This window comes from Lichenostomus cassidix, chromosome 18 (assembly GCF_008360975.1).
Source record: "Lichenostomus cassidix isolate B80296 chromosome 18, HeHo_3.0, whole genome shotgun sequence".
In the NCBI taxonomy this organism is placed as follows: Eukaryota; Metazoa; Chordata; class Aves; order Passeriformes; family Meliphagidae; genus Lichenostomus; species Lichenostomus cassidix.
The window spans coordinates 3,568,631-3,596,256 of NC_139498.1; the positions used below are offsets into that span (position 1 = coordinate 3,568,631).

Here is a 27,626-nt window from a genome sequence, read left to right on the forward strand (position 1 = left end):
AGCCCCTGACTGGCAGCAGCACAGCTGCCACCCAGCAGGTGGGGAAGGACCAGACACTCCCTGCCACAGAGCACAAAAAACCCAAGTTCTCCATGGCTGCAGGGTTGCCCACTGTTGCCTGTTGCATTGATGGGGCTCTCCTCACACCTCCTCACACCACAGGCTCCAGCTATGGAAACAAGCTGCTAACCAGGCCCATACACACCTTGCCTGCTCCCCTGGCCCAGATCAGGACTCAGCTGGGCTCTGAACAGCTCTGGCTGATTCAAGCTCAGGCTGTATCTAGGAGGGACAGGATTGGGACTGACAGCCCAGGAAAACTGGACACCCCTTTGCTTTGTAAAATCTAACCTCTTCAGTCACCACACCACTAGCTGGAAGATCAGAGCCTGCTGAGTGCTGCACAGTGTGTGGCCTGTGTGGTGAATGGCTGGAAGTAGCACATCAGACACTTCAGAGAAGAGAAAGTCCAGGGCTGGAAGGGGGAAGTCTGGAGGTGATGTTCTAACCTGCTCCTTGTTTGGGAAGTTTACAGGGAAAAGCATCCCAAACAACTCCCTAAACTCACAATCAATCAAAACAAAGCTGATCTCCTCCAGCAGGAAATCCCCATCAACTACCTGCTCCTCTCCTGCCACACTGCAGCTTTTCTCAGGCTGACCTCCTCCTCTGCTCAGGGGACGGCAGTATCAGTTCAGCAATGAGAAATGTCCCCGAAACCTATCCAGGATGGCCATGCCTCCTCACAAGACTGTAGCTTCACTTGTGTCATCCTGATCTGTCCACTCCACTCAGATCTTCAGCAGCCAGGTGATCACACGGGCATCCCCTTCATGTCCTGCTTCTCTAAAACCCAGTAAATCAGCTCAAATCTTTGGGGAGAGGGGTGTCAAAATGTTTGTGGAAACAGCCTGGCCACAAACAGCTTCTCAGCTGTGTCACAGCTGTGAGTCTGAGAACTCGCCTAACACCCCAAGCAGAAGCTGCCCCGGGAAGGACAGTATCCTGCTACATCTCACTGGCCAGCAATGTGCAGACACTAGGGACTAGCCAGTCCAATATTACCCCTCTTGTTGCATACTTGCCCCTCTTGTTCAGGTGAGCCATGAGTGCAACACAAGTTCTGACCACACAATCTAATTCCAGAGATAAATCCCATCAGTCTTCTCCTAAACCTGGACAAGTCTCCCTCATGTTACTTCTCTGACAGCTTTGCTGCAGGAAGGAAAGTGCAGCATTTTTCCTCTCCAGATAACCGAGTTAAGCTGATGTTGGCTGCTCAGCAGGAGCTGCCTGTGCTCCCACCGCATGCGTCTGGGCAAGCATCACTACCTTGCCTCACCAGCCAGCCATTCTCCTCTTCCAAAACAGCAGCACCTTTGCCTGTGCACAAGAACCCTTCTGGAGAATTCAGAGATTCCAACTCAATCTCTCAGTAGAGTCTAGGGAAAACGACGACAGTGTAAAGTGACAGCACACGGCAAAGGCACCAGCACACCACAGTGCCGCACGAGAGCTTGGGGAGCAGAGCACCCAACACAAGGGGACACAACAGAAGCTAGCATGGTCAAGAATAAGTCACTTTCGGTACAATTGCAAAAAGATATCAAACAGGACTTGCCTCTTTTTTTGTCTTTTTCTAAGTTTTATAAATAAAGTCTGATAACTCTTTATAAAAACTAACCTCAGAGCCACAAACAGTTTGCGGGAGGTTCATGAGAAACTTTAAAATTATTTATTTATTAACTTTTAACTAGCAAAGTCTCTGAGAATATTTTCCCAGTCGTTATGGTCAAATATTCTCGCCTTCTCAGGTAAAAAAGCTGACTATAAATACGCTCTCTCTTCTGTCCAATTTTAAACTTAGATAATTTAATAACTCTTAAAATGATGTTTCTCTCTTTAAATAAAGGGCTATTTAACCACATAAACTGGTTGTGTAAACCATCACACTAGAGACACTTGATACCCTCAAAACATGGGAACAACTAGTGATTTTGGTCTTGTTCAGTGCAACACATTAGGCACAAAACCGGCCTGCAGTCAACACGGTACCGCCGCTCCCTTCTTCCCTCCCCAGGGTTCTGGGCCCTGCGGGGCCTCAGGACCACAGCGGCAGGACACAGCAGCGTCGTCCTTCCCACCACTGCCAGTTTACACAGCTAACGTCATGGACGTCTGAGGGAAACCCACGGTTAGGGCACAGAGGCACACCTAGAAAGGAATAAAAACCTATGACACAGAACACCCCAACTGTAACTACAGGTACCAAAGGAGACAAAAGCAGCAGGTTCAGGCACCGAAAAGCACCACCCGGAAGAGTCATGAAATAAAGCCTTTGGAAGTGACCGAAAATTAGGGTTCCCAGCCCCCAGGAAGAAAGCTTTCCTCAGGCCACCCCTCCGCCCTTCCATCAGCCACGCTGCACAGACTTTCTTTGGGTAGAAAACCAAAATTTCACAGTCTGTCCCCAGGGCACCCGAGGGCTACAGACTGCTAGGTGGGAAGCTCTGTCTGCACAGGACAAGGGATGCATCACCACTGCTCATACCAATCTGGACACAACAAAATAAACTGGAGCGATCAGCGGGCCAGTCCTGGGCCAAGTCAAAGGAACCCGGACCCATGTGGGGAGGGCTTGTGCTTTGGGGATTCCAGGCTGGTTTTGTGCCTAACTGCCCTGCACAGACAAGCTCAGGCAACGCTCCCTTCACTAAGACCGGGCGTCCGTTTTGGATTTCACTATTGTGATGACACTAGTAGTAGCAACCTTGCCAGGGACGAGGGGCCCCATACTGGAAGTGAGAGGCCCCCGTGCAGGGGTCACGGGGCTCCGGGCCACGGTTCTGGCGAAGTTCTGGAGAGCCTCGTATTTGGAGCGGAGAGCATCAAGTTCCATTTTCATGCTGGCGTTCTCAGAGGCCAGCTTCTCCACTTCTTGCTGCAGCTCTGCCTTCTGCTTCTCCAGTTCCTCCTTCTGGGTAACGCGCTTGACTCTGCAGCTGGCTGCGTAACCCCGGTTCTTCAGCGTGCGCCGACGCTGCTTCAGCTGGATGATCTCCTCTTTCGACAGGCCCCGTAGATGCTGGTTCAGCTCTCGTACAGACATGGTCACCAGCTCCTCATCTGTCAAGCTGGTCCCATTCTCGCCTGGCTCCCTCTTCACCTGGGAGAGAAGGCAGCACACACTTGTGAAACTTGAGGTGGATGTCTACGCCCATCCCTGCGCCCCTTTTCTCCACCTGCTACATTACCTTCAAGGCCTTGTTTCCTTTGTTGGGGGTCGTCATAACACGACAGCCTTGTCAGTTGGGTTCTGGAAGGGAAGGAAGGTCAAATTAGCACCTGGGACACAGCAGAGTCCATGGCATTCCTGTGGCAGGGTCCAGCAGCAACAGCCCATGGTGCTGCACATCCTGGTCCCCACTCACCTCCCTCCTTGGAAGACACTCAATAAGCAGCCAGCTAAGCTGGACTCACAAGCAGCAGACTCTGTCCCTGAGCAGAAACTGCTGCCCTTCCATACCCCTGCTCCCATGGAGGCTTTGTGGCAATGCTGGTTTTTCGTTTATGGTGGGGGAAATTAAAAAACTAGGAGGAGTCAGTATACACGGAAGCCACATTTTTAAAAATAGCCTTGCAGGCAGCAGGCAGGGTCCAGAGCACGGCTGCTCCAGGCCAGTCATGCTGACTCAGCAGGCTGGCACTCTGCCCCACTTACTCCCAGCCTCATCCTTGTCACTCCCAACCAGAGCAGGTCACCTTAACGTGCCCTTCCAACAGGTGCCCAAGCACAGCTCAGAAGCTCCCCAGTCCTACCAGACTCCAGATGTCCCCAAGGATGCAGCCAGTATGGCTCAATAAGACATAACCCTGGGCAAGGAGCACAGGGGAAGCCTTGGACATGCTGGAATTCCACCACAAATTTGGGCTGATGCATCCTTCTGTTCCTACCTGTTCCTACCTTGTAAACAACATGCCTGCTGGGAAAAGGGGAGAAGAAAGGGAATAGCTGGAGAGACCAATAACATGCCCCTGCAGCACCTCTGGATCCCATCCTCCTGTGAGCGGAAGGAGTCAAAGGCAGGTATAGTCAGCAGGACCATGAGAATTTACTTGCCTAGTGACACTAAAGAATTTCCAGCTGCCTGGCAAGCACACAGGCTGCCTTCATTACAGCAGACCCAAAATGAAACAAACAGGGCACACACATGCTGCATCAAGCAGGGTGCTGGGAAGAGTGCTCCTCAGCAGGCTAGGGAATGGCAGGCACTGGCAGAGCCAGACACAGCAGAGGCAGCTACTCATTCCTGCCTCTGCACTCTCTAACACAACACCTTGTCACGCAGGAGCCATCAGAGCTGCAACAGCTCCAAGGTGCAGCAACACACGAGGCAGTCAACAGAATGGGAAGAACAACCCAAGTAACTGCTGGCTATTTCTGGGGTCGTGTTTTAACCAGACTGTTTGGCATCTCACAAAGAAGACACCAGGAGAACTGGCAACATATCAGAGACTGAATTCCACCTTACTCTCCAGACTGCTGATGGCTCAGCTTTTGAAAGCTTCCTGAAGAAAGATCACACTGAAAAGTGCCAAACACTATGGCTGCAACGAAGAAACTGCAGCCTCAACACATTTCCAGAGCTCAAAAGGCCTGAACTCAGCACAAGCACAGCCAATTCTCCCCTCAGCTCAGCAGCAGCACACAGGAGCTGACAGCACGGCGCATGATTCAACACGGGCCCTTCTCCACACTCCTGATGCAGAACCCTGCCACGAGCCCCGTGTAAACACGCTGACGTCACCTGCTCCAGCGCGGGCAGGCCTGGCAGGAGGCCCGTGGGCAGAGCAAGGGCTGTGCTCTCCCACGAGCTCCGCAGCACCAGGCAGAGCAGTGTGGTTTGCTGGCAGTGGTCAGGCACACGCCGCATGAGAACACTCTCTCCCGGTGTGGATTTCGTACTCTGTTGTTTATTTGCTTTCTGGCAAATTAGTTCACACAGTCTCATGCAATGACTGCTCAAATTACCTGCGTAGTGAAGACAGTGCCTCTCCTGTGTTCCCCAACCCGGGGGTCCCCTGATGAGGTCATCCAACCCTAAGCATTTCCAGGACAATTTTTCTCTCAAGGAATCTGCCCACCCAGCTGGTTTTAACTCTGTTCACATTGCTAAAGGAAGGGGGCAGCTCTGAGAGACCCCTTCCCACCCTCGGCAGTGCCCTCCTCCAACCATACAGCTCGAACCTGACATATCTCGGACAGCGAGAGACATCCCCAGCTCTGAACAAGGTAACTGACCCAAGCACAACACACCCTCCGACCCTCCGTGTTGGCCAGGTGTTGCAGTCCCACGGGAGCAGAAACCCAGTCCACTCGAGGGACAGCACAGCGCCAAGCACTGGGCAGCCCTCACGGAACAGGGGCTAGAACCTCCCACCACACCTCTTCAGCTACCGAGTAGCCCGAGGATAAGGTACCGACTGCAGGGAGCGCGGCTGTCCTGCCTGCTCTGCTCCGGCAGCTGGGCGAGACGCCCCGATGGCTCCTCACCCTCCCAGCCCTGCCCTCCTCGGGACGGGAATCACAGAGCACGGAGAACACCCGCGGCGGGGGGCAGCCGCCCGGCGGGAGGTGAGAACCCGAAGCCCCGCCGGGGGACAGGTCGCACCCGTACCGGGGGAGTCTGAGCGCCCGAAGGTGCGGCGGGGCTGAGAGGGGTAGGCTCGGCCTGAGGACAGCCGGTCTGCAACACGATCGGGGCAGTCGGCGACCGCAGGCGGGTGGGGCCGGATGCGTCCGTGATGCCCGCGGGTGGCCCCGGGAGGCGGCGGGCGGGGCCGGGGACAGGCCCCGGGCAGCGCCCCGCGCACCTGTTGCTCGGCCGCCGAGCGGGGCCGGACAGAGCCGGGCGGGGCGGGGCGGGGCGGGGGCCGGGCGGCGCCGGGTAGGCGCGACCCCGAAGCCCCCGCCGTGAGTCAGCGGTGCCGGCCCCGTTAGGCACCTGCCGACCCTGCAGCGGCCCCGGCCACAATCCCGGGCCCGCCGCGCCCGCCCCGCCCCGGCCCGCCCCCGGGGATCGGCCCGGCCCGCCCCGCCCGGTGCTAGGGCCGCACCCTCCCTCGCAGCCGGTGGCGCTCACCTCCTGCCGGGGCCGCCGGGCCGGGCCGGGCCGGGCGGGGCGGGGAGGCCGCGCTGGGAGGGACCGGGACTCACAAGCCGCCGCCGCCGCCGCCGCCGCCGCTCACGGACTCGTCACGTGATATTTGGGTCACGTGGCTCCATTCATGAAGCGCCCGGCGCAACCGCCCCGGGCCTTAAGGGGGCCGCGCGCACCTGCCGGGTGCCGAGCTGAGGGCGAGACCCGCCCGGCCCGCTCCGCCCCGCACCGTGCCGCCTCCTCCCGCCGCCGCCGGCGAGTTCCCGGCCCGGGGCGAGCGCTGCCGCTCCACCAAAGTACTGGATCGGCCGCAGCTCAGCTCCCGCCATCGGCAGCAGCAGCCTCCAGCGGGTCTCTCCGTTGCACATCGCGCGTTTCAGTCCCTCCGCCTGCACCGGCTCCGCCAGCGCTGATCCTGCCGCGGCTCCCTCGCACGGGGCCGTACGTGGCGAGCCCTGGCTGCGTCGTGTTAGAGCTGGGGCCACTACTCTCCTCTGAAACGCTGCTCTGCCCGGTCACGCCGGGCTCGCTCCACGTGTGTTCCGCTCCGTTTTGATACAACTCCGGGACCGTGACACACACTCCGGTGCCTACCGTGTTTGCGGCCGTGCTACACGCAAAGCAGGGAGGACAAGATGAGCATACCAGAGAAGGATGAGGGGCAAGGGGAAGGTGCAGCAATGAAAGTCGGCAGACGAGTTGAGGAGAAACTGTCTCTGTAGGAGAGCAGCAGGGGCTTGGCTGGGCTCTGGGATCTGGCAGCAGCACCCAGAGGATGTGACTGCAAGCCTTGCAGGGCCCTTACAGCCCCTGAAAGGCTGGATTTCCATCTGCTGTGGTGGCTCAGTTACAGGTCTCTAACCGTCTAGGAAGTTCATCTATAGCTCTGTCTTTCTGGAAGCACCCAGGGGCAACCCGTACATCTTCCTGCACAGGGGCTCAAGCTCAGGCATCCATTCATTCTGCATCCCAATTTTCAGCCAAGTGGAAACTCTACAACCCTCCCCTGCATTTTGCATCAGCCAATACTTTATCCATCTGACTTCCAGCTTGGCTCCTCTGTGTGGGTGTTACAGCTCCTGAGCAGGAAAGGGAGGAACATATGGCATTCAGGGACTCTTGACTTAGTGGCTGACCACTGCCAGTGGCAAGAGATACAACCAGTCAAAACAGCTGGGATTAGCCACAGCTCCCATCGGAGAAGCAGTTTTTTATGTAAAGAGGGATGAGTAACCATCTGTCACAGCTATAGGGTCATACCCTGCTACCAGCCAAAAGCCTAAAACTGAAAATGCTTTACCATCACCAGCATCTCAGAGGGAAATGTAAATACTCACTACCCCTTGACTTGCTGAACCACCCAAGCAAGGCCAGCAGTAAAAGAGGGGCAATGAGAGGTCATGGTTCCCCAAACCAGACTAAGCACAGAGAAGGAGCGGTCACCGGAGAGAAAGGGAGTGTGGTCTGATATTCACGTCATATGTCTCCCAAAGTAGTGGGAGATCAGGCAGAGGCACTTAGTCTATTCCTAGAGGTGATTTTGGGCCCAACTCCTGATGTATCATGCAACATGGTGTTTGTGTGGCAGCATCTGCTCCAGCTAACAATGACAGCAACAGGACATAAGCCCTGGCAGCAGCTGCAAGATGGGGCCAGAGGGGATCAAACCTTTGAAACCAAAAGTTCTGAAACATCTTTAAAAAATCCTGTTAGAAACCACTTCTACATGGGACACCACACACACTGCTCGAGTCCTAGAAGCATCCAAGCCTTCTGGACAAATTATTTCCTTGAGAAAGCTCTGATGAGAGTATCACCCCTGCCCAAGAGAACAGTAATGCCAGGGACAGCTCACACAAACCCCACTACAGGTTAAAGACCCTCTACTACAGCACTGCCCTGCAGATGCTGCAAGCCACAAGCTCAGTACAGGGGACATCAACAATTCAGTGTTTTTCCTTGGACAAAAGAGACATAACACAGAGGACACTAACGGTCGTGTATAGTATTTCCAATATTAGTGTTCCCAGTGAAATACTCAAAACCACACACTGCTCACTCACTCACTCCCTTCTCCTCCCTCTCCCCCTGTGGTGGGCTGGAGAGAACTGAAGGCACAAAAGGTAAAGATCATGGTTTGAAATAACAATTTACTGGAAACAGTAATGAGATAGGAAGAGAGGCGACTGATTCACATGTGATTGCTCACCGCAGGTAACACGATGTTACCCCCAGCACTCGCTTCATGCAACCCACCAGAAGGGTCCCACCCCTTCTCCCTATTCCTCCTCAGCCCCTCTTCCCTGCCACAACCCTTCCCCCCTCAACTCCTACCCCTCCCCTTTGCCCATGCGCACGATGTGTAAAATAACCAAGGTCCTGGCCATGCCCTTCCTGGCTACTGCAAAAATTAACCCTGTCCTTGCTGCAACCAGGACACTGACATTCAGCACTGCCAGAATACAGTCGTCTGGTCAGTTCTTCTTGCTCTTGTTGGAGAACAGACTGACTTTGCTAACAGATGCAACAGACAGAGAGGGAGATTCCAGCTTCACCTTGTCCAGCAAAGTTTTCTTTATGGCTGCTGGGGAAATCTTCTCTTGGTCTGCCAAATGCTGCAGCTCCCTACAATGGGGTAGGGGGAGAGGCAGACATAGAAAAAAGAAGATGGGGAGGGTGGAGGGTAAGTTTTGCAAGCTCTTTAAGACTTCCTAGGTACCCACCTTGTCCGGATACAGGAAGCCTCCACAGCATTGATGAGGAGTGAGCGAAAGCCACCACTCTCCAGGAAGTGCAGGGCATGGATAGTGGCTCCACCGGGTGAGCAGACATTGTCCTTCAGCTGACCGGGATGCTGCTCAGACTCTAACAGCATTTTGGCAGCACCCTGTAGCAAGGATAATACCTGCCAGAGCTCTGACTAAGGAAGACACTGTCTTCCTTTCTCCATTGCACAGAGCAGGCACAGACTCAGATGGAGGAGGTAATACTGACCAGCAAAGCCTGTGCTCCAAGTCGAACTGCCAGCCTGCGGGGAAGGCCCATCTTTACTCCCCCATCTGCAAGAGCATCCAGGGCAGTGAACGCCTGAGACCAGAGAGAGGAAGAAGGTGACTGAAAGACTCTGCTCCAGGACAGATAAGTCTCAGGGAGGAGAGAATCCAGGGCTTTAGGATCGTGCTGTGACTCCTATCACTTACAGACTTGACAAAAGCCTCCCCCCTTTACTGCATGGGTGCCATGCCAGGCTTCCCTCCCACTAGTTCCACCTCAGAAAAGGGGGGAATGGGAGAAATACAGCTTCTGCATCATGCTAACTATAGGACCATGTTTTGCAACATGGACATGGGGACACTGTACACTGGCTACAGATTTCAGACTAATCCGACTGGTAACATAATTTTCCTGCTGTCACAGCTGGACACCTGAACTACACGTCCCATTGCAAATATGGGTGATGGGAAAAACAAACAACAAGCTGAAGGTGCACAGACTTTACAGCGGGCAAAGCCAACGGCTCTCCCCAAGACTGCCACAAGCTGAGGAAACAGCACATACATACGCAGGGCCACTGCCACTGAGCCCCGTTACAGCATCGATCAGGTCCTCTTCCACCTCGGTGCAGAAGCCCACACTGGCCATCAGTTGTTCCAAGAGCTTCCCATCTTCCACATCCGCATGAGTTCCAGTGGCATAGACTGTAGCACCTTCCCGGACAATCACAGGGGTGTTGGTCATGCACCTGATCACTTTTGGTGTGGGGCAGAAGGTAGAGAGTTTCTTAGGGCAGAAAATCATTGGAGATAGAAAGTAAGAAAAAAGAAAGAAGGGAGAAAAATGAGGTTTAGTGCATATTTTTCATGAATAGGCTGTCTAGGAAAGGACCCTCCAGGGGCAAGAACAGCACAAGCAGAAGGAAAAGAGAGACCTGTGTATCTCAAATATCCTGCTTTGAGCCACAGCAGCCCATACACAAATGTGAAGCCTTTGGCACTACCAGCAAAGTGGAAGGTGGGCAAAGCCAGGTTGGGAACAGTATCCCAAGGGCCTCAATTCCACATCAACCCACAGATCTCCAAAACAGCTCCTGCAGACACTTAGCATAAAATCTGCAGAAATTCAGGGGAGATGACCCACTGCTGTTCAGAGAAACATGATCAGACAGCACCTCATGTGAGGGAAGAGCTGGATAAAACCTCCAATAGCATTTTCTCATGAAGACAGGCAGAGGTGACTGAATATAACCAGTTGGCTGCTGCTGCGTGATTTTAGTCCTGAGGAGCACAGGTAAAGTCTGTCCCTTGCTGTCGGCTCCTGGGGGCCACAGGAATGGAACCAGCCCATGGCAAGTCCCCCCTCACCTTCTCGATGGAGCTGATGGTGACGCCGGCCGCGCAGGACACTACGATGTGCCGGGCCTCGATGTCGGGACCCACCTCGTCCAGGATGAAGGGAATGATAGGCGGCTTCACGGCCAGGAAAAGGACATCGCTGTTCTTCACCGTGTCCTTGTTGCTCACCGTGAAGTTCACTCCTATTTTCTGCACCGATATGGGGAGAGACGGGACCGCTCAGGCTCGGAGCGGCCCGCCAAGGGAGCGCCGCCACCCTGCCTCCGCCACTCGGCCGCACTCACCCGCAGCCCGCTCACGGTGGGCAGGTCAGTGTCCGGGGAGCTCGCCGTGATCTTGTGCGCAGCCAGGACCCCTGCGAACGGCACCGCGCATCAGCCCGGGGGATCGGCACCACCCGCCCCGTGACCACCTACCCCCGTGAAGCCCCGGGCTAGGGAGAGGGCGAACCGCCCCGCGCCTACCTGCCGCCGTGAAGCCGCGGGCCAAAGCGAAGGCGAGCTGCCCCGCGCCGATGAACCCCACGCTCATGGCTGCTGCCCGCAGCCCCGCCGGACCCGCTCTGCCCGTACACGTGGCCGCGCGCGCAGGGAGGCGAGGCCAAGCGGCGGCACGTCGGCGCGCAGCCAATCGGCTGGCGGCGGGGCGGGGAAGCGCAGCCCCTCCGGCCAATCAGCGGTGAGGGGCGGGGAGGATGGCGCAGCCCTCGCCAGCTATTGGTGCAACCGGCGCCGGGTGTTGCATCATTCGCCGCCCGCGGGGCCGCCTGGGGCTGTCGGCCGCTCCGCCCCGCCTCGCCCCGCGCCACGCCGCCAGGCGGCGCTGTGCTCCCGCCTCACGCCTGAGGGAGGTCGGGCCGGCTGGGCCTCTCGGGCAGCGCCGCCCGCCGCTCGCCGGGCTGGTTCGCCAGCACCGCCCTCCCCGGGCCCGGTGCTCCCGGCCGCCCTGCCTGCCGAGCTCGGCACCCTTGCAGGGCCGGGCCGCAACGGGCGGAAGAAGGGACTCTGGGTCCCCGTGCGCTCGTTCTGCTCAGATCCCCCTCCCTGCCACCCTCCTCTGCTCCGGCCGGCCCGGGACGCGCCGGTGCCATTCCCGCCTGCCCGGACGGGTCCGTACGCTACCCTGCGGGTCCTGCGAGAGCGGCCCGGCGGCACCTCCTGCTCTGGGAATTGCCCGTGGGTCTCCCGAGGGATTTCCCAGAGCGGGGGAGGGAGTTTCCATCGCCCAGTTCCCACCCGGGCGCGGTGCGGCCTCCCGCTGTGCCCCCTACACCACCGGGGTGCCTCCGTCAGAGCCTTGCGGCCCTGGGCAGGGGAGAGACCAGGCCGGGGTGAAGTGTTCCTGTAAAACCCAGGCAGCAGGCAGTGCTTTTCCCCCCTAAATATCATCTTACTTCACTGGTTTCTTTTTTTGGTTGGTTGGGTTGGTTTTTTTTCTTGCTCTTTTATTGACAGAAATAAATCTCAGTGTTTCTTCTGTTGGTAAATGTTCTTAAACGCTGTCTTTTGGGGATACTGAGCCCCGGGCTTCAGGAAGAAGGAAAAAAGCAAACCCAATCCATTAATGATTCCGATTTTAATATCAGTCTGTCCTGGCTGGAATCCTCTGTGTGCAGTCTAGATTGCTGCAGCCACAAGTCTGTAATTCTCAATGAACACATCCTATCAGCAGTTTGACAAAAAAAGTTGGGACTGTTTGGTGACTGGGGAAACCTAGTTCATGGCGAGCTACTTGATCATCATCTATTAAGTAAGGGGGTAGTTACACTGGAAATGAAGGGAGTTTGGTGAACTGAATTATGACAGAGCTGGTTGGTAAATCCTGATGAGCAGATATCAGATGTTCTCTGCCCTGGATTGGGCAATCTCATAGTTTCCAATGGTTGGGGAGTGTTTTAACCACTGAAGCATGAGGTTTTGATTTTTTTTTTTTATTATTTTTTTTCTGCCTAAAAGAGAGGATTGTTGTCCACACAATCTTTTTTTGCAATTTTGACCATGTTCACATTTTTTGCTCAGTCTTTGGCTGGCAGATGAGAAAGCTAAATCTGAACACACTGTTCTTGGCAATGACTTGTGTTTCCACTCCTCCAGTCAGTGGGATCATGATTTCCATGTTAAATTCTCTTTCCTCCTTATTGTGAAGGCACTCAATTTTGCCCTCATTGTTTCCCAGGTACCGCTTTCTCTCTGGCCCTTTGTCCCTGGCTCAGCATAAGTTGCATCAACTCATGTCATTGGCAGATTTTACCAGGTTTCTGCTCTTGCTCCAGCTTGGTGCAGAATCTTCCCAGCAGGAAGCCAGCAGTACCTGGCTCAGCCACACACTGTCAGCCAGGGAGCTTTCCAACAGCGACTGGCAGTGTCACCCCTGGGGACAAGCACCACCCTGCCTGTGGGCTCCTGCCACTGCTGACCCCCATCCTGACCCCCCAGCCTCCCAGAGCCACACCAGAGCCTGTAGGATGGGGCTTTCCTCAAGCAATGCTCCTTGAATTTTATAACAAAAGCCATGGTGTTTCACAGGCACCTGTTTGGGGTTTAGTGATCTGTAATAACAAAAAATGAGTAATTTTCAAGCGTGACGCAGCTTAATTTGTCCACATTGATGGGTTGAACAGGAATACATCATAAATGCTGAAGGTCCTATTGTATGCAGTGGCTCTTTGTAAATTGACTCCTCCAACACAAGTGAATTTCCTTTTCCAAGTCAGCATTTTGTATTTGTACAATCCATAATTTGTTTGGGTGGCAAGAAGTAAAGGTCCTGGTTTATATCTGTAGCAGGTAGCCTTGGATGTTGCTCTACCAGCCTCCTGTTGGACTGCATCTTCCAGATTTCCTGCCCTTCACTGGGACTTGCAGAAGAGAAACCCCCCTTGGAAGGCTGTTCCTTTGTGCTGGATTCTTGTCCCATTTCTTGCTTAATGCTCCCCACTGCTAAGGGCTGGTCCTTGCTCAGAATTATAGAACATAATCTGTCCCAACAAGTTTTCCCTTTGCTTTTCAAACCCCACAAAAAGCCCTGAAAAAAAGTAAGTTTCCTTCCTTATTCCTGAGTCATTCTGCTGCAAAGAATCCATCCAGAGGTCTTGCTGTCTTGTGTCTGTACTTTTTTTGGATCTGTGTTTAGGTTTTGTTCATCAAAATAAAGTGAGCTCTGCTTTCATTCAGAAAGGGCCGTGTCTGCTGCAGTGGATGTGTGGAGAGCAGGGTGACAGCACACAGATTGCAGGAGATATATGCATACATCTGCCATTCAGCTTTATTTAAATTTGGTTAAAAAATAAATCTTGCTTCTGACAGGCAGCTACTGGAGATTTTAATCAAAGCACTTGAGTCTGCATGTGCTGCACAAGCACTTGGACACTCTGGCTTCTCTCTGGAACAAATGAGGATTCCTATGGAGCCTGAAATCTGAGCTGAGAAGTTTGGAACTTCAAAGTGGGTGTTTTGTCAGGGATGGGTCTGAGAAATTCAGCTACTCAGGGGTGCACAGTGCTCAGGAATCCTGCGCCTGAGCTGCTCTGGGGTACTGTGTGCACGTTCTGTCATGTCCCATCCTGTCCATGCCCCTTCCCTGCCTGCTTTGGTCTCTTGTGCAGCACTGTGATATCAATTATTCTCTGCCTCCCTTTTCCCATCCCCCTAGAGTTTCTTTTCAAGCTTCCAGAAGAAAACCCCTTGATACCAGTATAAAGACATGGTGGCCCGTGAACCAAGACAGAGCTCGTGCTAAGGTACTTTCTGTGCTGCTCAAGTGAGAATGGCAGGTTGGCTCTGCTCTGCAGCCTGATTCCCAGCAGAAGAGCCATGACTTTACAAATTTTCATTTCTGTAGTGACTCAGTGTTTGCTAATTAGGAATATACTAGGCCTCCTCCAAGGTGTGCACTTGAGGATATTCCTTTTCTGTGCTAGACAGCGAAGGAGAGGAAGGGAAAGGATTGGTAACCTTCAAAATACTGTTACAGCTATGATGTTCTTCTCAGAAACACCCAGACTGGAACTGCCCACACTTGCAGGCATTCCATGTCTCACCACACAGCCCAAACTAACCCAAACTCCAAGGGATTGATTTTCATCTCCAGAACTGGTGTTCCTTCATGCAGCTTTTAACTTTCCCACTTCCTGAGTAGTCACTTGGTTATGTTAAGCACTGGTTAACAGTTTCAAAATCCTTGGTGTCTTTCCTAATATTTGGCTCAGTAAGCTGGTAGCCTGCAGCCCCGCTGTGGCTACAAGCATTCCTGCTGTTTGCAGATGTGGAGCTGTGTCACTCCTTCATGCTGGCACCAGGCAGGTGAGGCAGAACCATGGGGGAGATGGGCTGTGCTTTCCATCAGCTGCAGCCCACCTCCTCCAAGTCATTAATTTGTTAGTGCGGTGAGTCCTCACCTTGAAGTTTGGCCGATGGTTTTGTGAGCATGCCCGCTGTGCACCTCTCTGCCCCACGCCCTGTCCCTCTGCATCCACAGTGGTTTACAGTGCTGGGATGCCTCCACAGAGGCCAACCTGCAATTCAGAGGTGTGAGACAAAGCGGATGCGCTGGGAGTACGCCAGGTCTAAGACATAGAGCAGCAGGTTGACATAGGTGAAGATGGCAATCACCAGCTGGCTGTCCCAGGGGCACTTCCCCTTGGCACAGAGGCCAGGGCGTCGCGGGGAGCCATACTTGCTGTCAAAGCAGAACACTGGCCAGATGACCGCAGCACTCATGTAGAGCAGCACAGCCACAAAGGTGTAGATGACCACAGAACGCTCGAAAGGGAACCACAGCAAGGCAGTCTTACCTGTGACACTGAAGGCCACTACCACCACTGTCACCACAAAGCAAAAGCTGTAGACAGCCACACACCACTGCGTTGCCACGTATTTACCATACTGGCTGTCGTTCACCAGTGCCCCAAAGATGATGCAGGCCACAAAGGCCTGAACGATTTTCAGGAGCCCGGAGATAGTGGCCATGTAGCTGGTGACTTGTCCCGGTTTCGCCCTGGTTAAGAACACCTCGGTGGCATAGGAGACAAACAGAAGGCCTGCGAAGACACTGGCTGCGATGCGGAAGTCTCTCACCTCGCAGCCGATGGGGTAACAGCCCACCTGGACGAAGTAGAGCGGATAGATCACTGCGGCCGTGATGGACATGAGTGTGGCAAGCATTGCAAAAGCAGCAGTGAAGTTTCCCCAGGAGAGGCTCAGGCAGCTGTGCAGGTGTGTGAACTCACAGGCGATGATGAACACAGTGATGGCAAAGCAGAAGGTCCAGACAAACATGCAGAAGGTGCCGTAGGCAGCACTGAACCCCCCTTGGTGGGCGACCAGGCTGAATGTGGTACATCCGAAGGTCATCTGCAGCAATCGAGCTATTCCGACAGGGGAAGTCACTGCAGCTGTGTTCAGATACGGCCCTCCCGTGCTCTCCATTATCTTTCCAGTCCAGCAGACAATGCACTCAAAGCCTCCTCAAACGTCCTTCCCGGCTTTTGCACCTTTGCCCTGAGTCACACCTGGTCCCAACTCAGTGGAATAGCAGCTCAAATCCCGCTGGTCTCTGCCGGCATCAGTGAGAGCTGCCTCTGACGCTGCATCTCTGGCAGCTCTCTGCACAGACCTGCGGCTGCAGGGAGGTGACTGGCTGGCTCTGCCCACTGGCTGTAAGCTCAGGGTGCTGCCATTTGCTCTCTGCTTCCTCAGGTTTGAAACCTGCCCCTGTGCTGTCTTTTGGCTGTCTGCTTTCCCACAGGATGGTGCCTTCCCTGGACGCTGACATTTATTCCATTTTAGCTCCGCAGCTGTAGCTTTCTGCTGCAACGTTCACAGGAACCTGGAGTATAAATAGGGGCTTTATTAATAGTTCTGGAATGAGTCCTGCCCCCACTCAGCTGTTGGGAGCGGGTGTTATTTAACACTGAAGCTACGAGCTCCATCAAAGGCTCTTGATTATCCTTCTGCTGTTCTTCTAGAAACTCTGGGGTCACTGGAATGCTGCCATTCTCCATACAACCCCCCGTGCTGAGGGGAGCGGGCTGGCTGGGGCAGTGGGCTGTGATCCGCCTCAGTCCTGCAGACCCAAGAGCCCCTGAGTGGGGACACGAGCCCAAAGGCAGCACAAACCCTATAAAAGAAAGGATTTAGGCCAGAGGCTGGATAAAAGCTGACTCACTTTGCTGCAGTTGATCTGGAGCAGTGATACATTTACCTGCTGTGCTTTGTGTGACAGCTTGTGGCTGTGAAGGCTTACAGCAGCCGTCCTGAACATTTCCTTAAACTGTACTCTGTCTCTCATTTACTTTATGTGAAAACCAGTTTTTCTTCTATCTCTGAATGCAACAACCAAATATACTTGTTAAAAAAAAAACAAAAAAAACCCCCAAAAAAACCAAACCAAAAAACCTGCTATGATATTCTTAGCTCTGTTTTGGAATGCAGATTTCAATATATAGTGTCAAACCCTCCTGCAGGATAAAAACTTTCACAGTGAGCCATTCCTGGTATACAGTGCCCCCCAGACTTCACCTCTACTCTCTAGAAGTCTCTTAATTCTACCTCTAAAAGCCCTAAACAAAATTTCTGATGTAGTTTCAAAATGGGAAGGGGTGAATATTTTCACCACAACATAGCAAAATTCCTCCCTTACCCCAGAGCAGCATTGCTGACTCCTCACCTGCAGTGCTCATGCCAGCGTGGAAGCAGAAAAATTTTACTGCTGGAATGACTTGCATGAGAAAAGTACAGATTTTGTGGCTGTAACGATAAAATCTGCCTACCTTCAGCTTTGTCACCATCTTGTAACCTTAGTGTTTCTTTCATTCATCTCAAGTCCCTCCCATTCTCCTTAGAAAGGCCTCTGGTGCTAAAAGTACAAAAACCTGCATTCATTTGGGGTGGAAGTTGCACAATTAACATCACAATAACCAGGAAATGCAGCAGGAGAGCCGAGGAATTCCAGGTGAACAGGTTCTCCTGTTCTCCCAAAATCTCATCCTTCCTGACTATCTGTTAATGATTCACCTCTTGCAGATTTCCAGGCTTCACTGGCAGTGGGTCACTTTCTGTATTGTGGCACTTTCTGGTGCATCACTTCCCATCTGTCCAGGGACCACCAGAGAGCACAGGGACACTCCATGTCACAGCCCACCTGAGGACAACATTGCCCCATCAGTGACAGCAGGGCTCAAGGCAGAGCTGGTCCTGCTGCTCGAGCTTCTGCTTTCCCATGGGAAGTGGTGCCCCTCAGGAGAGCCCTCAGCACCAGAGTCAGTGCTGGCAGAAGACAAAGGTCCCCAAAATCACAGTGCACCAGACAGACCACAGCCACTTTTCCCTCAGAAATAAACAACCTAACCTAGTCGAAAGATCACAGAATACAAACACATGGCACTGAATGCTTCCAGTCCTGACCTTTTGCCACTGGATTCTGTACAGCATAAAACAGATGAAAAACATAATCACGACAATTCTACTTTTACACCCAAGTTATTAAAACATAAAGGATATCAGTAATCTCCAAACTGATCATAGGGAAACTCCACTGATGTTTACCTGCTTTTCAGTTCCACTGGGAGCACTAATCATTTTCTCTTTGGTTTTTATTTATCTTCCACCTGTGTTAATCCCATCATGCACAGGAGGACAGCTGATTATGGTGGTCTATGTGTGGTCCTGCCTGACTTTTCCTGAAGTCCAGGAAAAGGAACCAAAGGGCTACAATTTGGTTAATTTTTTGGGTTTACTCACCCAAGACAGGGGATCACACAAGCAGTGCCACTGTTCTAACCTGGCAAGGTCTGTCTTGAAAGTACAAGGAATTTTTCTAAAATCAGGCCCAAACTGTCTGTGGCCTACATGCTGTGTAACCATGTTCACAAGTGTAGGCAGACACTTGTGAACTTCATGCACTAGGGACATGCAGCTGTGCTCCTCATGCAGGTCTCCCCACATCCCCATGCTGTGCTCCAGAAGCTCTGCTGCAGCTGCCCACATTCTCCCACCCAAGGAATGGTCTCCTTTCCAGCCTCAGTCATGCATTCTCCATCCCTCCCTTCTCCTCCCACTACAGTCAAAGGGGATTTCCTGTGCTGAGGTGGGTGTGTTTCCAAATGACTAGAAGTATGTTGGTACTTGTCTTGTGTTCTCTGCCTTTTCTGCTCCAAATGCTTCTGATGCTCTGATCAAACCTTTCCCTCACTGGAAGAGAGGCCTTTGCTGCAAAACTAATTTTTCCTCCACCTTACAATGCAATGCCCTGGACTGCCTGGGCAATCACAGACAAGCCAAAAACGCTGTGAAAGTCTGCAAACATCAGGTGCTGGGTGAAAGTCTCAACACTTAAACCTTATATTACAATCTCTTCATCATAAAAACAATGACCAGGCACACTGCAAGGGGAACACAGAAGTCTAATTAATACAAAACGTCAACACCACCCTTAGCCCTCTCCCAGGCACAAGTGACCATCATGATAACCCATCCAAATGAACAGCATATACAACTTTACAAAGACATAGGTATGGTTCTCTGGTCAGCCCTTATAAATAGCGTTTTACATATTAAAATAAATATGTCCACGTTGCCAAAGTAGCAAGAGGTTTCTTCGTTATTTAAAAAAAATATGTTACAATATCATTTATATTTCTTGCTTAGTTTAAAAAAAGTAATAAAAAAGTCATTTTATAAAATAATACGAATAAATTGAGTACAAGAGTGTCCATCCCTAGCACGTGTCCTGGGTCTGTATACTGTGACTCAGCATGAGATGCTAACCTCCAGGAAGTCATGTAATCATTCCTTCACTTCTAGTTGGACAAAGAAATCCAGTGCTTGCTTTTTTCACCACTTGTAACAAGTCTGTGATGTAAAATTCATGGCAAGGGAAGATGTCCCAGATCTGGGGAAAGTTCTCATCGCTGCTATTTATGGCTTTGCTAGTCCCTGTATCCGATTGCCTTGTGTAACACAGGAAGAGGATGTGACCAGCTGAAACTTAGCCCTGGAGTTTGGTGGGAACAAGTTCCAGCCAAACAGTGTAAGCTAGAAATTGCTGCTTTTTTTTAGTTTTTCGGTTTCTTGTTTGTTTGGGTTTTTTGTTTTGTTTTGTTTTGTTTTGGGGTGTTTTTTTGGTTGGTTGGTTTTTTGTTTGTTTCTTTTTTTGGTTTTTGTTGTTGTTGTGGGGTTATTTTGTTTGCGGTTTTGGTTTTTTCTTGACACACCATACGTGTGCAAGGGTGTGGGAGCATGTGAGTGCACAGGTGTGAGCGTGCATGGGTATGAGCATGCATCTGCCTGCAAGAACGTTAAGAAGAAGATTAGAGAGTTTGGGAGAAGGGCTGAGAGTCTCTCTCCTCCTGATCTAATCTCTGCCCCTCTGATGAGCCCTCCCTAGTTACCACTGCTGAGCATCCCCAGGAGTTTACTGGGCTCCAGGCCCTGCTGCTGTGCCATCTTCTGAACATCAAACCCCATGTGCATGAGGAACTGGATCACATTCATCTCCTGTCCTGTGAACTGGTCCCTGATTGTGGGGCAGGAGGGGTTGCAGTGAGGCCACGGACAGCTGTCAATCAGGTGAATTGGGCAGCCTTTCAGAGGAGCTTTCCCGTTCTTGTTGCTCTCATGGAGGCTCCGATCCCAACAGTGCAGGGCACGGGGCAATGATGTCCCCTTCACCTGGATGTCAGTCCAGTGACTGCAAAGACAAACCATACAGATCACATCAGAGGGGACGGGCTGCCGTGACAGGTTCATTCCCCAGCCACATCCCTATTCACTTCTCACAGCATCTGCCCGAGCACTTACTTGCGTGTGATGATCTCGTGGGACAAACAGGCAGGAGCAAAGCTCGCACTGAAGGAAAAAAAGCAACATGGATTATGTCTTGAAGGACAAAGTAACTCCTGCTGAATCGAACCTCCCACACTAGCGAGAGGGTGGCATTTTACACAAAAATGAAGAAGGCAAGATTCTTGAGGTAGACGTACTAATAGTTACCAAACTTACAACACTCCTTTCTCAGCAGAGGTCTGCGCGATTATGCTAGGACACTAGATAGGAATGTCCCTTAGAAACAAACGCGCCAGGTTTTTCTCAATGAAACACTTACGTCACATCCTTCAAGGTGTTTCTCAGCTCCCTACCCAAATTCTGGATGTAGAGCCACTGCCCTTCCTGAACAGGCTGGCCAGTTAGGTGTACGTTGTCTACAGTAAGCTGGGCCTCATCGAAGAGCCACTGGACAACAAAGACTGGGCCTAGAAAGACAAAAAAATTGGAAAAGGGATTGGTCCAAGTAAATTGCAGATACAGAGAAAACCCTGTATCAATTTGATCTCTCTCTTGCGGTACTTACATCGAAGAGTGGGGTAAATCTTATATCCAAAAAAACAATTCCATTCCTCTCCCTCTTTGAACTGCAGCTTACAGCGTTCGGGAACAATGCCATTCCAGTATCTAGGAGACAAAGCAAGAATAGAATGGGAGGCACAGGGCAATCCTAACAATGTATGCTCTCCGTATCCCAGTTTATTTCTGTTCTGATTAGAATTTCAACTGATAGAGCAGCTCTCTCAGCTGCACTGTCCCATCAACACATTTTAGTGCATTTACAACTGTACACATTCTTTTGCACATTTAGATTTTACATTATTGTCTTTTCCAATAAAATCACTGAAAAACCACTGATGTAGACAGTAGATACCCCTTAAGTATCAAAATGACAGAACACAGAGAAAGAGGACATCTTCTCCACACTCTAACCTCTCACAGTAGTGTACTTTAGAGCATCTGACTGTACCTTATTCCTCTTCTGATGGCCTCTGTTGGAGCACATGTTATGGTATCAATACAGTCAGTTCTGCGATACTGTTTGTTATCCAGGAACCATCCAGAGTCTGCCAAGCCTCGGACCTGAATCCCTTGATAACCCATCTCCTCCAGCTGCTCCGCCACTCGATCCACGTTCAGGAGCACTCCTGTCCCTCCAGCACTGCAACAGCAACATCAACACTGCAGCAATGAGGTGCACACACAGGTGTTACAGACCTTGCTAGCAGACACACCTTCTTTAGCAGCGACACACTATGAACTCCTTCATCTACCCACAGCAGAGCTACCCAACCATTCACCATGAACTTGGTAGACACCACATTGTTTCCATGCTTTGCAAAACTCAGAAATAAAGCCAGTGCTGATTAACAATCTGGTAGCTCAGAAACACAGTCCTGTTGTTACTCTTTCTTGGGAAATACAGGTGCTCTGTACCATTTGCAAGGGGACTGGCTGTTCAAAAACTGAAAGACTCTGAACTGAGACAAATCTACTCTTTGCAACTTCTCTATTGCACCCCTGTGCAATATACACTGAGTGTACTAGAGCTTTGTGCAACACAGGATGATCCAGAGCACCTGTGTGAGGCAAGTTTGGGTTTTATTTCGGTGTCCTGAACCAATTCACAGGTGGTGTGTGTCTTATGATGTGGGCCAACAGGAGGAACCAGCATTCTTGATGCAAAAAATGCAAAGCCTTGTTATTATTTTCTCACTTTCCTCTTAAGTGGACCTGGACCAGAAACTGATGAAGTAATATTGTATCATCCCCTGTTGTACCACTTACGGAAGAAAACTGACTAGAGATACAGGGTTTGCTGTGTGTTACTGTACTCCCAGAAGAAATGTTTCAAGAGCTGCTGAGACCTCCTCCCTAATAGCTTTCCATTGTGGAAATCTCCTGTCTTCACCAAAGGGAATCTTATGGATACCTACCTGCTCCCTGCTAGCAGCAACACTTTCGCAGTGCTCAGACCTTTTCCCACCAGCTCCTTTATAACCTCCTGTATGATCAGTGCTCCCATGAAGGCATATTCATCTGCAAGACAGCTCAGTGTCAACAAAATTGTTTCCTGTCCAGGCTCAGACTTTTACTTCCTCTCTGAAAATGCTTAAGAACCTTCCAAAGGGATTACGAACCTAAACTCAGGCTCATTTTATCCATCTATATCAAATACACCTAACAATAGATTCTCCACCACCCCATACAAAACTTGCTTCCCTTAAAGAGAGTAGAGTGTACTGAATACATAATTACACAAGCACATTCCTATGACAGTGCTTAGAAATGAGTGAACTTAGAAAAGGAAAACAAGAAAGAAGGTGCTGGAAGAATAAATACACATCTTCCTACCACCTGGAATCTCAGTTGCAACTTATTGCTTCCCCTTTTTCCCAATTCATCTATCCAATTCACAGAAGCAATGCTTCACAAGATGTTACATGTGCACAGACACAGCTTCCTTGGCACCACCAGCATCCGTGGTTGCTGATGTGTAACTGCTCCATAGGAACAGCCCCAAGGAGCTGGGATGAAATGAAAAGGTCCCTTACTGTGACATCACCAGAATGACAGCTGATGGCAATGCATGTATTAAGATGAACTTTGCTGTTTCCCAAAGAAACCTGCAGACAGCTTTAGCTGGACACACAATGGCTCCTGCCTAAGGCCAAATATCCTCCTGATAAAAGTCTGACACTAAACCCACAGTCCTGACTCTCAGGTCATCCATGCCAAAGTTACATGCAACAGTCCGTGGTCCTTCAGCTACAGCAATTAATTTGTTGCATGCTGGAACCTAGAGATTCATCTAAAAGGAATTTTGTTACTCTAATCCTTGCATACTACATCAGTGTAACATCTCTGCAAGCAGTGGCTCTGAATTATGTCAAAACAGCCCGAGCTAAAGAGATCAGGATGTTTTATCTGGAAGTAGCTTGATATTCTTTCCTGCCCTTTAGCAAGAAAAAGCCTGTTTCTTGTCCACGTGGTTTCACAGAAGTCTGGCCACATCCTTTAATGTGTGATGTCTGGGGCAGCAACGGCCCATCAGCAACACTCACTTTTCTCAGACTTGGAAGAGGCACCGCTCCAAACATCACTTGAGCAATATGGGATGAATCTGTAAGAGAGAGTTGTGTGAGTCCTGCTGTGCCTCTGACACGCACGACAGGGTGAGGATGGGGTCACCTAACTGGAAGAAAATTAAATCCTGGGAAGGGGAAAAGGGAAGAGTTTCTGTCTAGTTTGACAACTTACCTTCCTGCACACCAAGTGACAACTGTAACTGCCCTGAATTTTCTCCCGAACACTAGTAGTTTGACTGAGTTAAATCAATAAGTAACATGTCTTTTATCAATCTAATTGAAGCACTAAACTCAGTGGACAGAACGATGGACCACAACTTTGCTCTCAGTTATTCTGCCAACACAGTGGATGACTTATCACAGGGCAACTCTCTATGCTTCAGTTTTTCACATGGAAAATGAGAAGACTCTTGGCAGTGCAGTGTAAATGCTGACTGCAACCACTGGAGGTTTTTGCAGGAATTAACTTCCCATTTTTGTCTCTGTCTTGCAGAAGACAAATTAACATCCCTTCTGCAAAGAAGCATATATAAACTGGTCTCTCTCATTTCTCTTCTTTGAACTAGCAGAGCTGCTCCACATTCTTCTCAAACTGTCAGATGTGTAACACATTATCAGCCCACCACTTGTGATGGATTCACCACTGCAGCTGTTGAGAAGGCTCTTTAAGCTATCCCCAGTTTTTCTCCATTAGATCACCCCACAACTCCAAGGAGACTGAACTTAAGTTTCTCTGGACCTTGTCGGCCCTACTTCTTAGAGAGCTGAACTGCAGCAAATGAGAAAACACACCATTTCCTCTTCCAAGTATCAGTCTTAACCTGTCACTGCAGCACTCTTGCTAGACTAAAAGGCAGGAGATGCTTTTCAAGTATAAAATTATTTCCCTCCGTTGTCCCTCCTTACACCATGTTTGCATTCCACCAGTGGGGATTTTCTTCTGGCTGAGAGGACAGGATCCCAGTTCCTGCAGATGGGCACAAAGAAACAAGAAACATACAGATGACAGTCTGTGACTTCAGAGGAACCGTAGGAGCCTCATGCAAGACCTCTGACCACACAGAAAACAAACATCCATGATGAAAAACATTGGCAAGGGAAGTGGAAGGAACATTTCTAAATTTGCCCTTAGGCAGATTTGACATTCAGAATTTGATTCATGCTACAGATGAAGCCTGTCTAGAAGCTTCTTGTAATACAGAAAAGACCCATGATGCCTACTTTCCCCAAAAAACAAATCCTAGCAGGTAAATTCCAATATACTCAATTAGACGATCTCTGTGTGTGACAGAGGTTTGGGTACCCAGGAGGCTGGAGTGATTCGAGAACGAAGAGAGAAGCACTCCTAAGCGGTGATTCCTGTGCACCCAAACGCCTGCCCGTGCCGCGGCGCGGGAGCATCAGGGGCAGCAGCCCGGCACCTGCCAGAGCGGTGACAGCGGGAGCTACCTCAGCCCGGTCCCGGTCCCAAGGCGTGGAGGGGACAACTCACCCACGCGGGTCGCGGGCCACTCCCGGGAACTCATCAGCCGCCGCATGGTGTCGTAGCGGGTGTCGCAGTTCTCCCTGTTGAAGCAGTACCACCCTCCTGGCGAGGGGACAGGGGTCAGCCGCCCCGAAGGGCCGGGGGTTCGCGGGCGAGGGACGGCGGCCGCAGGGGCTGCGACACCGAGGGCAGCCTCGGGTCACCGCCCCGCTCGTGGCCGCCGGTGCGGAAGTCGGGGCCGCCGGCGCTCACCTTCCAGGAACAGCAGCCAGCGCCGACTGCCTTTGGACTCCTTCAGGTAGTAGCTGCGGGCACAGACGAGGGGCAGCGCCTAAGCGGGAGCCGGACCCGGCCGCAGCGCTCTCATGACAGCCGGGCCGGGGCGCCGGGACCGCGTCGAGGCGGCGCGCGGGGGCGGCGGCTCCGGCGGCGGCGCCGCTCGCGCCAGCCCGGGAAAACGCCGGGGCCGCCGCCCGGGAGGCGCTCGCTGCACCTGTCGCCGCCGGTGCCACGCGCCGCCGCGCGGTGGCGCCGCAGCCCTCGGGGCCGGGACCGGGGCGGCGGGGAGCGGCGGCGGCAGCGCGGGGCAGCCCCGGGGCGCCCGGAGGGGCCGGCGCGGCGCAGGGACTCACCCGGCCGGGCTGCCGTCGTTGCAGGTGACCGAGGCGTTGTGCAGGAGGTGCAGGCGCAGGTCGTGCGGCAGTGCCTGGGCCGAGCAGGGGTACAGCGACTGCGCCAGGCTCTTGACCTGCGCCATGAAGCTGTCCATGTTGCCCTCCACGGCGGTGAAGTCCAGCGGGAAACTCTCGGCCGCCGCCGCCGCCGCCTCGCCGCGCTCGCGGACCGCCGGGCCTCGCCGCCGCCAGCCCTTCCTGCCCTCGCCGCCGGGCCCGGCGTGCAGCAGCCCCAAGAGCAGCAGGAGGTGCACCGCCGCCGTGCCCATCGCCGCCCGCCGCCACCCGCCGCTCGCCGCGGCGGCAGCAGCCAGTCCCCGGCGGCGGGCAGCGCCGCCCGCGCTCCGCCGCGCCCCGCCGCGCCACCCGCGGGGATGGGGGTCGGCGGCGGGCGGAGAGGGCAGCGCCGGCGGCGCGGGCTCGGCGGCGCGGCTGCCGGCACAGGAGCCCGCCGCCCGCTCCCAGGCGGCGAGCATGACAGAGGGGCACGGAGTGCGCGGGGAGCGCGCCGGGGGCGCCGCCAGCCCGGGCGCCGCGTGGGGCAGCAGCCGGCCAGCCCCCGCCCTGCCCTGCCCTCCGCCCCCTCGGAGCGAGGCGGAGGGAGCGGGGGGTCTGCGCCGCGCCGCACCGGCACGGCGGGCCGCTCCGTCGGGGCGCGCCCCGCGCTCGACGGCGACGCCATCGCCGCCCTTGCCGGCGCCGGGGCCGCGGCGGTGGCGCCCGACAGCCTCGCCCGCAGGGCGGCGGGGGCCCGGGGCGGTCTCTCTCCGGGGCCGGGGGGGCGGTCGGGCCGCCCGAGCGCGGCGCCCCGCACGTGGCAGCCCCCGTGGCGGCGCCCCAGGCCCGCGCCGCGCCCCCCGGTCCCCCCCTTTCCCCCCACGGCCCCGACGGCAGCTCCTCCCCGGCTCCGCGTGGGCGTCACTGCCCGCCCCGCCCCGGGACGTTCCACCGCCGCTTCACCGGCGGAGCTCAGTGCCGCTCCGCCGACCGCTCTGTTACGGGGTCCCCCACGCGGGCCGGGGGGTAGCCCCCGGTACCGGGCTGTGGCCGGGCCCCGGCTCCCAGAGCGCAGCGGGAAGCGCTCGTTTGGCCCCAGACATCGGCGTCCGGTCTGCTTAGCTTCCGCGGGTGACCGGGGCTGGCGGCGGTTTGCCCCCGGCCGGAGGATGCTGCTGCCGGGATCGGGAGGGGACGCGGAGGCCCTGGCCGGCCCGGAGTCACGGAGGCAGGGGTCCCGGCCCCCCTGCAGCCCCCGGCCACCGGCGCGGCTTTCCCGGGGGTCGGAGCCTCCGCACCGTTGAAGCTTCGCCTCGTTGCTCTCGGCAGCTCGCGAGGTTTTCCACCGGCCGCTCTCCCCCGGGGCCCAGACATTTCCAGGAATTGCAAGAAAAGTCCTGGAGAAAAAGTCCTCTGTTGTCACCAGAGTGCTGGTCCTCCGAGAGAGGGGGAATTCCCTGGAAATTACCTTATGGCAGACCTCGGAGTTAAAATCTGAGGAAAAAACAGAGAAAATGCTACACTTTGAATAATTCATTTAGATGCGAAATGGGACAACTTATGCTCCTTGATAGCCCGCTGGAAAGGAGCAGGAAGACTCTCTTTACTGGGAAATATAATCTATCTGGGATCAGAAAAGGTGAAAATGGTATAATCTTAAAATAGCACGTGGAAGGGTTTTCTGTCAAGCTGGAATTAGGGCTGTCCAACTGCTGCAACTACATTTTTTACCATACTGTGTTTGGACTTTCTGAATGTAACCTCAGCTCTATGTTTCCCACACACGTAGCATGTGGTTTTGGTTTGCTTGCCATGTTGGGTTTTTTATCTTTCAGTTACTCATGTATACTCCCAGTTCTTGCTCTGTTCTCACTCAGATTTTTACCTCCAAATGTTTTATTTAAGTGCTAATACTGCCAACAACATCTTTAAAGCGAAGAAAAGCTGCTCAATTGACCATACACCTCCACAAATGCACTACGTTTACCCCCGATAGGTTTTTGGTCCCAGCACGTGTCTGTATCATTGTATCTTTCCCTGCACTGG

General features: G+C 53.1%; 4 protein-coding genes across 5 annotated transcripts; all 4 read right to left on the minus strand.

Annotated features, from left to right (window-relative positions):
• Nucleotides 1-1,712: 1,712 nt before the first annotated feature.
• On the minus strand, nt 1,713-6,299 carry MAFG (MAF bZIP transcription factor G). Of its 2 annotated transcripts, XM_085077556.1 has the most exons (4): nt 6,144-6,299; nt 3,255-3,316; nt 2,771-3,166; nt 1,713-2,214 (listed from the first exon to the last, which is right to left on the minus strand). In XM_085077556.1, the coding sequence occupies exons 2-4, from the start codon at nt 3,288-3,290 to the stop codon at nt 2,155-2,157; spliced, it is 492 nt and encodes a 163-aa protein (XP_084933682.1). In that variant the 5' UTR covers nt 3,291-3,316; nt 6,144-6,299; the 3' UTR covers nt 1,713-2,154. The 2 variants fall into 2 exon arrangements, with proteins under 2 accessions (XP_084933682.1, XP_084933683.1); XM_085077557.1 differs by having other exon boundaries at nt 1,713-3,166.
• A 1,992-nt stretch (nt 6,300-8,291) lies between these two features.
• Nucleotides 8,292-11,118, minus strand: PYCR1 (pyrroline-5-carboxylate reductase 1). The gene is made up of 7 exons (XM_085077552.1): nt 10,978-11,118; nt 10,798-10,868; nt 10,523-10,702; nt 9,720-9,941; nt 9,156-9,248; nt 8,885-9,048; nt 8,292-8,786 (listed from the first exon to the last, which is right to left on the minus strand). Exons 1-7 carry the CDS (start codon nt 11,042-11,044, stop codon nt 8,636-8,638), a joined length of 948 nt encoding a protein of 315 aa, XP_084933678.1. The 5' UTR covers nt 11,045-11,118; the 3' UTR covers nt 8,292-8,635.
• Nucleotides 11,119-13,753: 2,635 nt separating this feature from the next.
• On the minus strand, nt 13,754-16,367 carry MYADML2 (myeloid associated differentiation marker like 2). The gene has a single exon (XM_085077553.1). It carries the CDS (start codon nt 15,937-15,939, stop codon nt 15,034-15,036), a length of 906 nt encoding a protein of 301 aa, XP_084933679.1. The 5' UTR covers nt 15,940-16,367; the 3' UTR covers nt 13,754-15,033.
• A 2,527-nt stretch (nt 16,368-18,894) lies between these two features.
• Nucleotides 18,895-26,252, minus strand: NOTUM (notum, palmitoleoyl-protein carboxylesterase). The gene is made up of 11 exons (XM_085077564.1): nt 25,542-26,252; nt 25,162-25,214; nt 24,916-25,011; nt 24,330-24,390; nt 23,400-23,458; nt 22,272-22,374; nt 21,305-21,496; nt 20,861-20,961; nt 20,615-20,762; nt 20,311-20,358; nt 18,895-20,200 (listed from the first exon to the last, which is right to left on the minus strand). Exons 1-11 carry the CDS (start codon nt 26,057-26,059, stop codon nt 19,894-19,896), a joined length of 1,686 nt encoding a protein of 561 aa, XP_084933690.1. The 5' UTR covers nt 26,060-26,252; the 3' UTR covers nt 18,895-19,893.
• Nucleotides 26,253-27,626: the final 1,374 nt, after the last annotated feature.